The 15,075-nt window shown below is 42.7% G+C and overlaps 1 protein-coding gene across 2 annotated transcripts in view; it reads left to right on the top strand.

Annotated features, from left to right (window-relative positions):
- The window catches only part of LOC138951248 (mucin-5AC-like), a 149,997-nt gene that overhangs the window by 59,593 nt on the left and 75,329 nt on the right, over nucleotides 1-15,075 (top strand). For both annotated transcript variants that reach the window (XM_070322897.1, XM_070322896.1), the window contains exon 10: nucleotides 9,662-9,823. In XM_070322897.1, the coding sequence (XP_070178998.1) occupies nucleotides 9,662-9,823 (162 nt within the window). The remainder of the gene's footprint in view (nucleotides 1-9,661; nucleotides 9,824-15,075) is intronic.

The following is a 15,075-nucleotide window of genomic DNA, read 5'->3' as shown; positions in this document are numbered from 1 at the left end:
TAACCCTAACCACTACATGTGTTCACACGATATAGCCTCATAACTTTGTATGCTTAGCAAGGGATTGTGCCACTACATGTGTTCACACGATATAGCCTCACAACTTTGTATGCTTAGCAAGGGATTGTGCCACTACATGTGTTCACACGATATAGCCTCACAACTTTGTATGCTTAGCAAGGGATTGTGCCACTACATGTGTTCACACGATATAGCCTCACAACTTTGTATGCTTAGCAAGGGATTGTGCCACTACATGTGTTCACACGATATAGCCTCACAACTTTGTATGCTTAGCAAGGGATGGTGCCACTACATGTGTTCACACGATATAGCCTCACAACTTTGTATGCTTAGCAAGGGATGGTGCCACTACATGTGTTCACACGATATAGCCTCACAACTTTGTATGCTTAGCAAGGGATGGTGCCACTACATGTGTTCACACGATATAGCCTCACAACTTTGTATGCTTAGCAAGGGATGGTGCCACTACATGTGTTCCAAGATTTAGAAACATTTGTCAATGGGCTCACAAGATATAGCCTCATAACTTTGAGATTAATGAAATATCTCTTCACTGCGGTGTTCTATGTTTAGACGATGATGTCTGCAACACTCAAATCCAAGTGGCTGAGCAGTCACTGTTCAAAGAATCTGCTATTAGTTACGTGTTTATGTTTAAATGTGTCTGGGCTGGTATAGTGTTTTGCAGACCAGAGGCTGGTACCGTTGCATTGCTGAGACAGAGTGCCTCCGAGTGTGTTGCGTCCCATATATATATAAATATATATATACACTATGGGACGATGGGCATAAATGGGGTAAGTTGATCGTTAATCTTCAGCTTTCAGTCCCTGTGTCAGTCAGTTGCTCGCCACTCTTCAGCTTTCAGTCACTGTGTCAGTTGATCGCCACTCTTCATCTTTCAGTCACTGTGTCAGTTGATCGCCACTCTTCAGTTTTCAGTCACTGTGTCAGTCAGTTGATCACCATTCTTCAGCTTTCAGTCACTGGGTCAGTCAGTTGATCACCATTCTTCAGCTTTCAGTCACTGTGTCAGTTGATCACCACTCTTCAGCTTTCAGTCACTGTGTCAGTTGATCGCCACTCTTCAGCTTTCAGTCACTGTGTCAGTTGATCGCCACTCTTCGGCGTTCAGTCACTGTGTCAGTCAGTTGATCGCCACTCTTCAGCTTTCAGTCACTGTGTCAGTTGATCACCATTCTTCAGTTTTCAGTCACTGTGTCAGTTGATCACCACTCTTCAGCTTTCAGTCACTGTGTCAGTTGCTCGTCACTCTTCAGCTTTCAGTCACTGTGTCAGTCAGTTGATCACCACTCTTCAGCTTTCAGTCACTGTGTCAGTTGATCGTCACTCTTCAGCTGTCAGTCACTGTGTCAGTCAGTTGATCGCCACTCTTCAGCTTTCAGTCACTGTGTCAGTTGATCGCCACTCTTCAGCTTTCAGTCACTGTGTCAGTTGATCACCACTCTTCAGCTTTCAGTCACTGTGTCAGTTGATCGCCACTCTTCAGCTTTCAGTCACTGTGTCAGTTGATCACCACTCTTCAGCTTTCAGTCACTGTGTCAGTTGATCGCCACTCTTCGGCGTTCAGTCACTGTGTCAGTTGATCGCCACTCTTCAGCTTTCAGTCACTGTGTCAGTTGATCGCCACTCTTCGGCGTTCAGTCACTGTGTCAGTTGATCACCACTCTTCAGCTTTCAGTCACTGTGTCAGTTGATCGCCACTCTTCAGCTTTCAGTCACTGTGTCAGTTGATCACCACTCTTCAGCTTTCAGTCACTGTGTCAGTTGATCGCCACTCTTCGGCGTTCAGTCACTGTGTCAGTTGATCGCCACTCTTCAGCTTTCAGTCACTGTGTCAGTTGATCGCCACTCTTCGGCGTTCAGTCACTGTGTCAGTTGATCACCACTCTTCAGCTTTCAGTCACTGTGTCAGTCAGTTGATCGCCACTATTCAGCGTTCAGTCACTGGGTCAGTTGATCACCACTCTTCAGCTTTCAGTCACTGTGTCAGTCAGTTGATCACCACTCTTCCGCTTTCAGTCACTGTGTCAGTTGATCGCCACTCTTCAGCTTTCAGTCACTGTGTCAGTTGATCGCCACTCTTCAGCTGTCAGTCACTGTGTCAGTCAGTTGATCGCCACTCTTCAGCTTTCAGTCACTGTGTCAGTTGATCGCCACTCTTCAGCTTTCAGTCACTGTGTCAGTTGATCGCCACTCTTCAGCTTTCAGTCACTGTGTCAGTCAGTTGATCGCCACTCTTCAGCTTTCAGTCACTGTGTCAGTCAGTTGATCGCCACTCTTCAATTTTCAGTCACTTATCAGTCAGTTGATCACCACTCTTCAGCTTTCAGTCCCTGTGTCAGTCAGTTGATCACCACTCTTCAGCTTTCAGTCACTGTGTCAGTTGATCACCACTCTTCAGCTTTCAGTCACTGTGTCAGTCAGTTGATCACCACTCTTCAGCTTTCAGTCACTGTGTCAGTCAGTTGATCGTCACTCTTCAGCTTTCAGTCACTGTGTCAGTTGATCACCACTCTTCAGCTTTCAGTCACTGTGTCAGTTGATCACCACTCTTCAGCTTTCAGTCACTGAATCAGTTGATCACCACTCTTCAGCTTTCAGTCACTGTGTCAGTTGATCACCACTCTTCAGCTTTCAGTCACTTATCAGTCAGTTGATCACCACTCTTCAGCTTTCAGTCACTGTGTCAGTTGATCGCCGTGGTTGTCAGGCTAACATAAATACTTACATGAGTATTGCGAGTCAATAAAAGCGACCAGATTCACAAATGAACGATTGTACAGTTTCAAAAATAAACTTGTTGGTGCGAAGAGGAAGGCTTTCGCTGCATTTAACAAAATATCAACATGTCTGTTATTTACAGGTAGTGTATTTATTGTGGACAGGCGAGCATCTCTGTACAGGTAGTGTATTTATTGTGGACAGACGAGCATCTCTGTACAGGTTGCGTATTTATTGTGGACAGACGAGCATCTCTGTACAGGTAGTGTATTTATTGTGGACAGGCGAGCATCTCTGTACAGGTAGTGTATTTATTGTGGACAGGCGAGCATCTCTGTACAGGTAGTGTATTTATTGTGGACAGGCGAGCATCTCTGTACAGGTTGTGTATTTATTGTGGACAGACGAGCATCTCTGTACAGGTAGTGTATTTATTGTGGTCAGGCGAGCATCTCTGTACAGGTAGTGTATTTATTGTGGACAGGCGAGCATCTCTATACAGGTAGTGTATTTATTGTGGACAGACGAGCATCTCTGTACAGGTAGTGTATTTATTGTGGACAGACGAGCATCTCTGTACAGGTAGTGTATTTATTGTGTACAGACGAGCATCTCTGTACAGGTAGTGTATTTATTGTGGACAGGCGAGCATCTCTGTACAGGTAGTGTATTTATTGTAGACAGGCGAGCATCTCTGTACAGGTGGTGTATTTATTGTGTACAGACGAGCATCTCTGTACAGGTAGTGTATTTATTGTGGACAGGCGAGCATCTCTGTACAGGTAGTGTATTTATTGTGTACAGACGAGCATCTCTGTACAGGTAGTGTATTTATTGTGGACAGACGAGCATCTCTGTACAGGTAGTGTATTTATTGTGGACAGACGAGCATCTCTGTACAGGCGAGCATCTCTATACAGGTAGTGTATTATGTGGACAGGCGAGCATCTCTATACAGGTAGTGTATTTATTGTGGACAGACGATCATCTCTATACAGGTAGTGTATTATGTGGACAGACGAGCATCTCTGTACAGGTAGTGTATTTATTGTGGACAGACGAGCATCTCTGTACAGGTAGTGTATGTATTGTGGACAGGCGAGCATCTCTGTACAGGTAGTGTATTTATTGTGGACAAACGAGCATCTCTGTACAGGTAGTGTATTTATTGTGGACAGACGAGCATCTCTGTACAGGTAGTGTATTTATTGTGGACAGGCGAGCATCTCTGTACAGGTAGTGTATTGTGGACAGACGAGCATCTCTGTACAGGTAGTGTATTTATTGTGTACAGACGAGCATCTCTGTACAGGTAGTGTATTTATTGTGGACAGGCGAGCATCTCTGTACAGGTAGTGTATTTATTGTGGACAGACGAGCATCTCTGTACAGGTAGTGTATTTATTGTGGACAGACGAGCATCTCTGTACAGGTAGTGTATTTATTGTGGACAGACGAGCATCTCTGTACAGGCGAGCATCTCTATACATGTAGTGTATTTATTGTGGACAGGCGAGCATCTCTATACAGGTAGTGTATTTATTGTGGACAGACGAGCATCTCTGTACAGGTAGTGTACTATGTGGACAGGCGAGCATCTCTGTACAGGTTGCGTATTTATTGTGGACAGGCGAGCATCTCTGTACAGGTAGTGTATTTATTGTGGACAGGCGAGCATCTCTGTACAGGTAGTGTATTTATTGTGGACAGGCGAGCATCTCTGTACTGGTAGTGTATTTATTGTGGACAGGCGAGCATCTCTGTACAGGTAGTGTATTTATTGTGGACAGACGAGCATCTCTGTACAGGTAGTGTATTTATTGTGGACAGGCGAGCATCTCTGTACAGGTAGTGTATTTATTGTGGACCCTTCGAGCATCTCTATACATGTAGTGTATTTATTGTGGACAGACGAGCATCTCTGTACAGGTAGTGTATTTATTGTGGACAGACGAGCATCTCTGTACAGGTAGTGTATTTATTGTGTACAGACGAGCATCTCTGTACAGGTAGTGTATTTATTGTGGACAGGCGAGCATCTCTGTACTGGTAGTGTATTTATTGTGGACAGGCGAGCATCTCTGTACAGGTAGTGTATTTATTGTGGACAGGCGAGCATCTCTGTACTGGTAGTGTATTTATTGTGGACAGGCGAGCATCTCTGTACAGGTAGTGTATTTATTGTGGACAGACGAGCATCTCTGTACAGGTAGTGTATTTATTGTGGACAGGCGAGCATCTCTGTACAGGTAGTGTATTTATTGTGGACAGACGAGCATCTCTGTACAGGTAGTGTATTTATTGTGGACAGGCGAGCATCTCTGTACAGGTAGTGTATTTATTGTGGACAGGCGAGCATCTCTGTACAGGTAGTGTATTTATTGTGGACAGACGAGCATCTCTGTACAGGTAGTGTATTTATTGTGGACAGACGAGCATCTCTGTACAGGTAGTGTATTTATTGTGGACAGGCGAGCATCTCTGTACAGGTTGCGTATTTATTGTGGACAGACGAGCATCTCTATACAGGTAGTGTATTTATTGTGGACAGGCGAGCATCTCTGTACAGGTTGTGTATTTATTGTGGACAGGCGAGCATCTCTGTACAGGTTGTGTATTTATTGTGGACAGACGAGCATCTCTGTACAGGTTGTGTATTTATTGTGGACAGGCGAGCATCTCTGTACAGGTTGTGTATTTATTGTGGACAGACGAGCATCTCTGTACAGGCGAGCATCTCTGTACAGGTAGTGTATTTATTGTGGACAGGCGAGCATCTCTGTACAGGTAGTGTATTTATTGTGGACAGGCGAGCATCTCTGTACAGGTAGTGTATTTATTGTGGACAGGCGAGCATCTCTGTACAGGTAGTGTATTTATTGTGGACAGACGAGCATCTCTGTACAGGTAGTGTATTTATTGTGGACAGGCGAGCATCTCTGTACAGGTAGTGTATTTATTGTGGACAGACGAGCATCTCTGTACAGGTAGTGTATTTATTGTGGACAGGCGAGCATCTCTGTACAGGTAGTGTATTTATTGTAGACAGACGAGCATCTCTGTACAGGTAGTGTATTTATTGTGGACAGGCGAGCATCTCTGTACAGGTAGTGTATTTATTGTGGACAGGCGAGCATCTCTGTACAGGTAGTGTATTTATTGTGGACAGGCGAGCATCTCTGTACAGGTAGTGTATTTATTGTGGACAGACGAGCATCTCTGTACAGGTAGTGTATTTATTGTGGACAGACGAGCATCTCTGTACAGGTAGTGTATTTATTGTGGACAGGCGAGCATCTCTGTACAGGTAGTGTATTGTGGACAGGCGAGCATCTCTGTACAGAGGGCAATGAAGCAAAGGACAGCGGTTTCGTTCAGATAGCCGCACGTGCACTGCGGGTTTTTCCTGTAAGTGGCGTTTGCATAGGTCAGGGTCAGGGTCAGGGTAGGTCAGAATTCAAATTACTCATGTCCAAGCGCATTCTGCAATGGTGAATCTCATCTTTTCTTTTCCCACAATAACAATAGGCAGGTACATTATAATCTGAAGAAACTAAATAATGTTTAAATTCACTAATTGAATTAGTTGTGTTGATGTTGTCAGGCAAGTTGTTCCAAAGGACAGTGGTAGATATGGTAAGAAGGATTGACGGTATAATTCCGTTCTGCACGCGGGGACTCTTCTTTCTAGCGGTCTTCTTCCATGATAGGGGTTAACCTCTGAAGTTACAGGTGGCAAAAAATGTAGTAAATATTGAGGGCAGTTGCCATGTACAATTTTATAATAATTATGAAATCAATTTATGTCTGCTCCGTCTTTCTCTTAGGTTACAATATCCGCTTTCCTTACAATGTTTCTCTGGTGCCACGAACACCATCAATTATAGTCCGAATAGCTTCCAAATGTAATATTTCCAGTGCATTAGACAGAATGATATTCAGTGCAGTTATCCCATAGGATGTTTGCATAGGAGACCATCTCAGATACTGGGTAACAGAAGTGGGACACAAGTTAAAAAAAAAATTGCAGAAAAACTGATGAAATGGTTTATATAATAAAGAGCAGTTCGAAAACGCGTTCCGCAAGTAGTTTTGGTTTTAAAAAAAAAATTAATAATAATTTTTTTTTTTTTTTTTTTTTTTTTTAAATTGCAGATTGACGGAATTTCCGTCAAACTTATTTTCAGATTGACGGGCTAGTTTCACCCATGTAATATTCAATGAAATGTATTGAGGGTAGCAAGCAATGAATCGTACACGCATCCGATTGTGCATCGTTCGTCACACTGGAAACACAGAAAGCTGCAGTGCCGAAGGGCAGTCATGTTCAAAATCGTCGCTTATTTCAAGCAATATGCGCCATCGGCTTCAAATACTGATTGAAACTTATTTATACAACATTGAATTATTAATTACTGATCATATTTTGGTTCCAGCAAGTCCAGCAGTTTCGCAAAACGCAAATAAAACAGAGTAGAACGGTGCAGATCACGTTTCGTCACAGGAACGAAACCGGAAACGACCCAGTTTACAATCCGAATTTCTAGTCCATACGGGTCAGATCTGAGCTATTTTTATAGCTGACCTCGTTCTCGCATGCTATGTGTGCGTACTGGAACAGGCTTTCGAAACCCGTCTCGTGGTAGTGTCAAAAATAGGCCGCGATCACGTTCGTGACATACGGAACCGAAGCGAAAGTTCCGCCAGATAAAAGCGTCCTGTGCAATGATTTATTAATCTGCGCATTACTGCAGATTACAAATCGAAAGTATGACATTTTGCACATGATTTCAACTCCCACATAGCATGAGTTTACACAGGTGAGGTGACGTGTCTTCATGATTGTGAGAGGGCCCCCTCTGGACACGAATGTGACGAACGAATGTACTTTTTTTCCCCTTCGCTTCTCTTGAATCCCCTAAGTCAAAAAACATTTTCTTTAATGCCTACTTCAAAATGAACTTACTTTACAACTTCAAGTGCTCTTTTACGGTTTTAGAGCTCTATGATTTTTGCCTCAGCTTTCAACAAAGATGCGTGGGGTCTCTGTGTCCCGCTTTTCAGCGCCATTTTGACACCTATTTCCAAAGTTTCTACGTCTATCATAAAATAATGATTTACTTTGCACATAATCAAATGTCATTTTTAAATACTAGAATGTATATACAGTGATCCCACACTGCCTATTTTAGACACCAGAAAGCGTGATTGAAGTAAATTGCAAAATTACAGAGGCACCTCAACAATTTGCGGGTGTTACCCAGTATCTAAGATGGTCTCATAGTCAAAATGTGGTAGAACGAAATATGTATACATAATTTCCATGCTTTTGCGATTTAATCTGTATTTGTAATGTGATATACAGTTGATTAATAAGGTTACCTTGGTAACAATGCTTTTTACTTGGCAATCACAATTGTTCTGCAAAATGACGCCGAGATGTTTGTGCTGATTCACGTTTTCCAGAACGATATTATTAAAAATGAGTGGTTCGGTTGGAATGTTATCGCGTTTTATGTCAAGCAGTCCAGTTTTTGTTTCCTTAAATGTAACTTTCCACCGTTTTATGTCAAGCAGTTCAGTTTTTGTTTCGTTAAATGTAACTTTCCACCGTTTTATGTCAAGCAGTTCAGTTTTTGTTTCGTTAAATGTAACTTTCCACCGTTTTATGTCAAGCAGTTCAGTTTTTGTTTCGTTAAATGTAACTTTCCACCGTTTTATGTCAAGAAGTTCAGTTTTTGTTTCGTTAAATGTAACTTTCCACCGTTTTATGTCAAGCAGTCCAGTGTTTGTTTCGTTAAATGTAACTTTCCACCGTTTTATGTCAAGCAGTTCAGTTTTTGTTTCGTTAAATGTAACTTTCCACCGTTTTGCCCAGGTACTAATTTCATTTAAATCTGCGTTCAAAACTTGCGCTCGTCTTATTGGATCTTCTTTAAGGACATAGACATGCTCGAGTCGTCTGCAAACAACTTTATAACAGATTCAATATCATTCGCTATGTCGTTAATATACATCAGAAATAACAAAGGGCCAAGCACAGAACCTTGTGAAACACCTACCTGAATACTTATCATAAAATCATTTTAATAATCGTCCCCTAATACCTACTGATTCCAATTTACACAATAGCCCTCTGTGCCAGACTTGCTCAAATGCCTTTGACACGTCGCAAAACACAGCTTGAGTCGTGATTCCCATGTCATAACTTGCACAAAACTCGTCATAAATACGTACGTAGATACCAGCGGACAAATGGTAAAATCACCAGAGATAAATCCTGACTGGGCAGGTGTTGATATTGTTCTGTTGTAAAATCCTGTAGACATGTCTGTGTACACAGCGCTCCATTACCTTCCCAGCACAACTTAATAGTGAAATTGGTCGGTAGTTATTACATCCGGCTTTGTAAATAGGAGTTACATGGGCCGTCTTCCACAAACATGGAAATATACTTTCTCTAAGGCTTCTGTTAAACAACCGTGTCAGGGGATATGCTAAAACGTCAACAGCGGCTATCAAAGTCTATTGTGGATAAGATCCGGACCAGCGGCTTTACCTTTATCAAGGCTTTTAATAACATCTTTAACCTTTAATAACATCTTCAACCTCATCGACTGTGAGATTATTCTCAGTAAGTTCACAATCGAGAAAATTATGCAGCATGCGGCAAATCATCGTCTGGGGTTTCAACCACAGACTGTTGTACAAATCATCGTCTGGGGTTTCAACCACAGACTGTTGTACAAATCATCGTCTGGGGTTTCAACCACAGACTTTTGTACAAAACAATCGTTCAAAACGTTGTTGTGTGACTTTAGCTTTCAGTCACTGTGTCGGTCAGTCGATAGACGTTGCTATTCTCTGACGACTTTGTGTGTGACGTCAGGTGGCGTGACGAGCGTGCAGATTACGTCAGGGGTGACAACCAATGGCAACGTCAGCGTCCTGGAGATTACCTCCCCTGACGGCGGTGACGCGGGGGAGTACACGTGTCACGTGGAGAACAGGCTGGGTCCCTTTGACACGGCCGTTACCGTCACTTGGGCTGGTGTGTGTGTGTGTGTCCCTTTGACACGGCCGTTACCGTCACTTGGGCTGGTGTGTGTGTGTGTGTGTGTCCCTTTGACACGGCCATTACCGTCACTTGGGCTGGTGTGTGTGTGTGTGTGTCCCTTTGACACGGTCGTTACCGTCACTTGGGCTGGTGTGTGTGTGTGTGTGTGTGTGTGTGTGTGTGTGTGTGTGTGTGTGTGTGTGTGTTTGTAAGTGTGCGTGTCAGTGTGTGTTTGTAAGTGTGCGTGTGTGTGTTTGTAAGTGTGTGTGTGTGTGTGTTTGTGTGTGTATGTGTGTGTGTGTGTGTGTGTGTGTGTGTGTTTGTAAGTGTGTGTGTGTGTGTGTGTGTGTGTGTGGGTGTGTGTGTGTTGGTGTGTGTATGTTTGTGTGTGTGTGTGCGTGTGTGTGTGTGTGCGTGTTTGCATGTGTGTGTGTGTGTGTGTGTGTGTATGTGTGTGTTTGTAAGTGTGTGTGTGTGTTTGTGTGTTTTGTAAGTGTGTGTGTGTGTCTGTGTGTCTGTGTGTGTGTGTGTGCGTGTGCGAGTGTGTGTGTGTGTAGGTGGTTTTACCGACAAATGGGGACGATTGTCACTGGAGAGCAGTCAAATGGGGACGCTTCCGACAAACGGGGACGTCCCCATTTGTCGGCCCGTGCGACCCCATTTGACTGGATTTGAGCAGATTGAGCGACCCCATTTGACTGCTTCCTAGCATCCCTGTGGACAAACGGACTGGATTTTCACACAGATTCATACACATATTTTAGCTCTGCACTTTGTGGTCTGCTCAACTAAACCATGTGATTTTTATCATGTGACTTCAAATGACTTTACAGTAACTGCTTTCATCAGAATTCAGTTTCTATTCAAATGCAGTCAAACTAAAACATTTATTTGAATTAAAAAAAACCAAAAGTTATTGCATTTAATATATTTTATTCAGAGTATTTTGAAAGAGTTCTGATTATTTGATCACGGTTTTTTTTGTATTAAAACAAAAACAAACACAGAAACATATACATTCCTGTAAAAAAAAAAATGATTACAATTATTTTGTTATGAGATTTATTTTAGGTTAATTCGAAGTGTTGTGTCTTTGTCATTTGTTGGTTTGTGCAGTGCAGTTGTTTTGTCAGTTATTCTTCTCTTCATTTGTTCTATCGTCTTTCTTCTTCTTTTTTGTGTGTGTATTTTTGTGTTTTTGTGCCTTAAGAAGACCCTTAGGTCGAAACGTCGCTGTTATTCGTTCCGTGTTCGTCATTTTAACGTGAGTACATTGCTTTTTGGTCTCTTTATTGTTCCCTCTCACGTCCAGTCGCCATTGTTTAATACATGTTTTAATGTGTTTTGTATAATCCGGAAGCAGGAGTTTAAAACCTATGTATATATTAAGGGAAAAGTCTGGGTTGTGGCACTCGATCACTAGGTGGGGCACTGCCCTTCGCTCCCTGTTACCCGAGTTCCAATCCTCGTGGTAAGGCGTCCGCCCCGTGATCGGGAGGTCGTGGGTTCGAACCCCGGCCGGGTCATACCTAAGACTTTAAAATTGGCAATCTAGTGGCTGCTCCGCCTGGAGTCTGGCATTATGGGGTTAGTGCTAGGACTGGTTGGTCAGGTGTCAGAATAATGTGACTGGGTGAGACATGAAGCCTGTGCTGCGACTTCTGTCTTGTGTGTGGCGCACGTTATATGTCAAAAGCAGCACCGCCCTGATATGGCCCTTCGTGGTCGGCTGGGCGTTAAGCAAACAAACAAACAAACCCGAGTGCCAACAACAATAGGATGAGCATCAGAAGCGAAGATAAAGAGGGAATTTTTTTCTCTGCGCGCGCGCCAGCAAGCAGGATGTCTCAGAACTGAAGCGGTAATAGTATGATCTAATTACAGGCGATGGGTTTATGGGTCACGTGATTATATATATGAAGTCTTCTATCGCGCGCGTATCTCCAGACTCAGACTCAAGGCGCAGGAATCTATTTATGCCGTGTGAGATGGAATTTTTTACACAATACATCATGCATTCACATCGACCAGCAGATCGCAGCCATTTCGGCGCATATCCTACTTTTCACGGCCTATTATTCCAAGTCACACGGGTATTTTGGTGGACATTGTTTTATCTATGCCTATACAATTTTGCCAGGAAAGACCCTTTTGTCAATCGTGGGATCTTTAACGTGCACACCCCAATGTAGTGTACACGAAGGGACCTCGGTTTTTCGTCTCATCCGAAAGACTAGCACTTGAACCCACCACCTAGGTTAGGAAAGGGGGGAGAAAATTGCTAACGCCCTGACCCAGGGTCGAACTCGCAACCTCTCGCTTCCGAGCGCAAGTGCGTTACCACTCGGCCACCCAGTCCACGTGATGTGGGGGCGGAGCCAAACATTGGTTGATACTTACTGTGTTGACATTAGTTCATTGGCCCCGCCCCAACATCATATGACTTACTAATCCATGGGCTATCATTGGTTCATGTTTTTGGCGCTAAACTATCTGACAGGTAAAGAACTATTTTGATGTGACACGTTATTACTTGGTGCAAATACGCGCAGTGTTTAAAACCACTTGGCGGACAGAACTGTGCATTCTCACAATTCGACACTTACTACATCCATAATAACCACACCGTTGATCAATCGCTGAGAAATGGCACAAATGACAGTTGGGGAAAACATTCAGAAGTTGGAATGATCTTACTGAACGGCTGGCAGACTTTTCCAGAAAGAACGATTTGGTGTACGTGGTCAAATACAGTCGTGCTGTTCAACTTGCGAACAAGAATTCAAAACAGCCCTTTCCAGACGAACTGAAGTATGCATACGCAAAACTTGTGTGCAAGTACTCAGGAAAAGGACGACTCACAGGCCGAGGTGCGAAGAGGAGCAATGGGTAAGCGGATTAATATTTAGTTGCTATACTTCTGATGCGTTCTTGTCACAGATAGTAACTCGTATGAATGTTTAATTTTAATATTATTATTATTATTTTTTTTTAGGTTTACAATGTTTCAACATTCATTCCAGTATCGACTGACATTTTAACGAGTGCGGAAAGTCTGTCTGTCTGTCTGTCTGTCTGTCTGTCTGTCTGTCTGTCTGTCTGTCTGTCTGTCTGTCTGTCTGTCTGTCTGTCTCTCTCTCTCTCTCTCTCTCTCTCTCTCTCTCTCTCTCTCTCTCTCTCTCTCTCTCTCTCTCTCTGCGCGCACTTCTTCTTCTTCTTCTTTGTCGGACAGATTTTTCACACAAATGACCAGGAAACCAGATTACGTAAGCCGTGTCAGCTGTACCCTTTGTAAAAGTCAGCGTAGCTCGAGAACGGCATTGAAATATTTTCGGTGTTCTTTACCTTGCCCAAGAAGCAGAGCATAAGAGTATACGTCACACACTCGAGTCAAGGACGTCGTAAAATGGCCCTCGGTCAAGTTTTCACCGAGAACCATTTTATGATGTCCTTAACAATTATGTGTTAGTCGGCTTAGAATATGCGCGCAGGTTTCAAAGTTTTGATCCATTCGATTATCTCAACAGACATCCTTTGATTGTAAAGCTGAATGCGGGCACATGATGGTTGAAAATACTTAACTTGAAAGTTTCCCGCTGTGGTAGATTTTTATGGTGGTTGTCACACAGGCAGCGACGGCTTTACTGGTCGGACCCAGTTGTGCGTTACCTCGCTTTTGCCTTTAATGACTGACTGACTGGCTGACTTTGGGGATTAACGTCCTCTGAGGTAACTAGGATCTATTTGGGAACATTTACCGTGATACTGTAAGAGGAGCAAGAAAAGAAAAGAAAAATGATGATGATGATGATGATGATGATGATGATGATGATGATGATGATGATGATGATGATAGAAAGAGAGAAAGAAAGAGAATAGTGAGAGAGAGGGGAGAGAGAGAAAAAGAGAGAGGGGGAGAGAGAGGAAGAGAGGGAGAGAGAGAGAGGGGTGAGAGAGAGAGAGGAGAGAAGAAAAAAGAGAGAGAGAGAGAGAGAGAGAGAGAGAGAGAGAGAGAGAGAGAGAGAGAGAGAGAGAGAGAGAGAGAGAGAGAGAGAGAGATATTTAGAACCGACTCCAGACGATGGGAAATGCTGTAAAGATACATTTGACGTAAAGCGAGTGACGCAATTTCACTAGATTTTTTCGAACTTTGATCATTTAGATTCCAAGTGAGCGGGTCGGCATTGCACACTCAGAGGATGGGCGGTGCTTTGCTATTCCGTGAAGCACCCACCGACAAAACTAGCTTTTCTGTACTTTTTTTTTTTAGATAAAGAGAGTATTATCTCGCAGCATTTGAAGTGTCATTCTTTAGAATAAATCACGTTGGTATTGTTGATTTAAATTTGTACTTTGTCTTGTCAATGTTTTGCTTGATAAACAAAAAGGGTCCCTGCTTGAACGTTATAACATTTAGAGGGTCACCTAGAATCCGTCCTGATTGGTCAAAAAGCCATATGAGGCACTGAACTGGTACTAAAATAAAATAATGTGCTGACAAATTTAAGCTTCTTTTTTAATACAGTAACAGGATAGATTTCTCCCCCGAAAACTACAGAAAATTGGCCATTTTGACCTCCATAATGTAACATCTTACAAGTAAGTGTAGTTGGACCTGTCTTTAACGACAGTTTGAAACGAGTTGTTATCGCAATTAAAGAAAGCCGCCGTTGGCTACTCGGGTGGTGTCTTATCGCTTTCAAGAGTATGTCAAGAGGTGTGTATGGGGTGCGCTCAAGCGCAGAAGACAACGTGATTGCATTCGGCTAACTCAGAGCCGTCCCGCCCGCCTGGTACGTTTAGCAGTCGGTATAACGAGATGGTAGTGTATGAATTTTATTTATTGGTGATGTAGAGATAGTACAATGTCATTAAAAAAAAAAAATTCAAAACAAACATGAGTTTAAAGGTTGTGAAAGACAGGTTGTGAACGTTAGTTTGACCGAAACTGGCAGCCGCAAACACATAATAACAATCAATATTATGATAGATTCTGGATAAATAATGTATTATAATGTGCATCTTGTAGGTGATTGTGCTTTTAATAATTTTCAGATTTGTTTTCCCTGTTAATGCTGATGCCACAGTACTAGTTGATTTTTACAGGGAGAAAATGGTTTTGTTTTAAAATGTTCATTATGTACATTGCTTTGTAATTTTGTTAACACATTAATTTTGTGAAACGCCCAGAACCATGTCAGGATTTGCAATACATAAAAAAACTTTATTATTGTTTTATCTTTTTA

The sequence above is a fragment of the Littorina saxatilis genome, linkage group LG16, assembly GCF_037325665.1.
Source record: "Littorina saxatilis isolate snail1 linkage group LG16, US_GU_Lsax_2.0, whole genome shotgun sequence".
NCBI classification, from domain to species: Eukaryota; Metazoa; Mollusca; class Gastropoda; order Littorinimorpha; family Littorinidae; genus Littorina; species Littorina saxatilis.
This window is presented reverse-complemented; position numbering and strand designations above follow the sequence as displayed.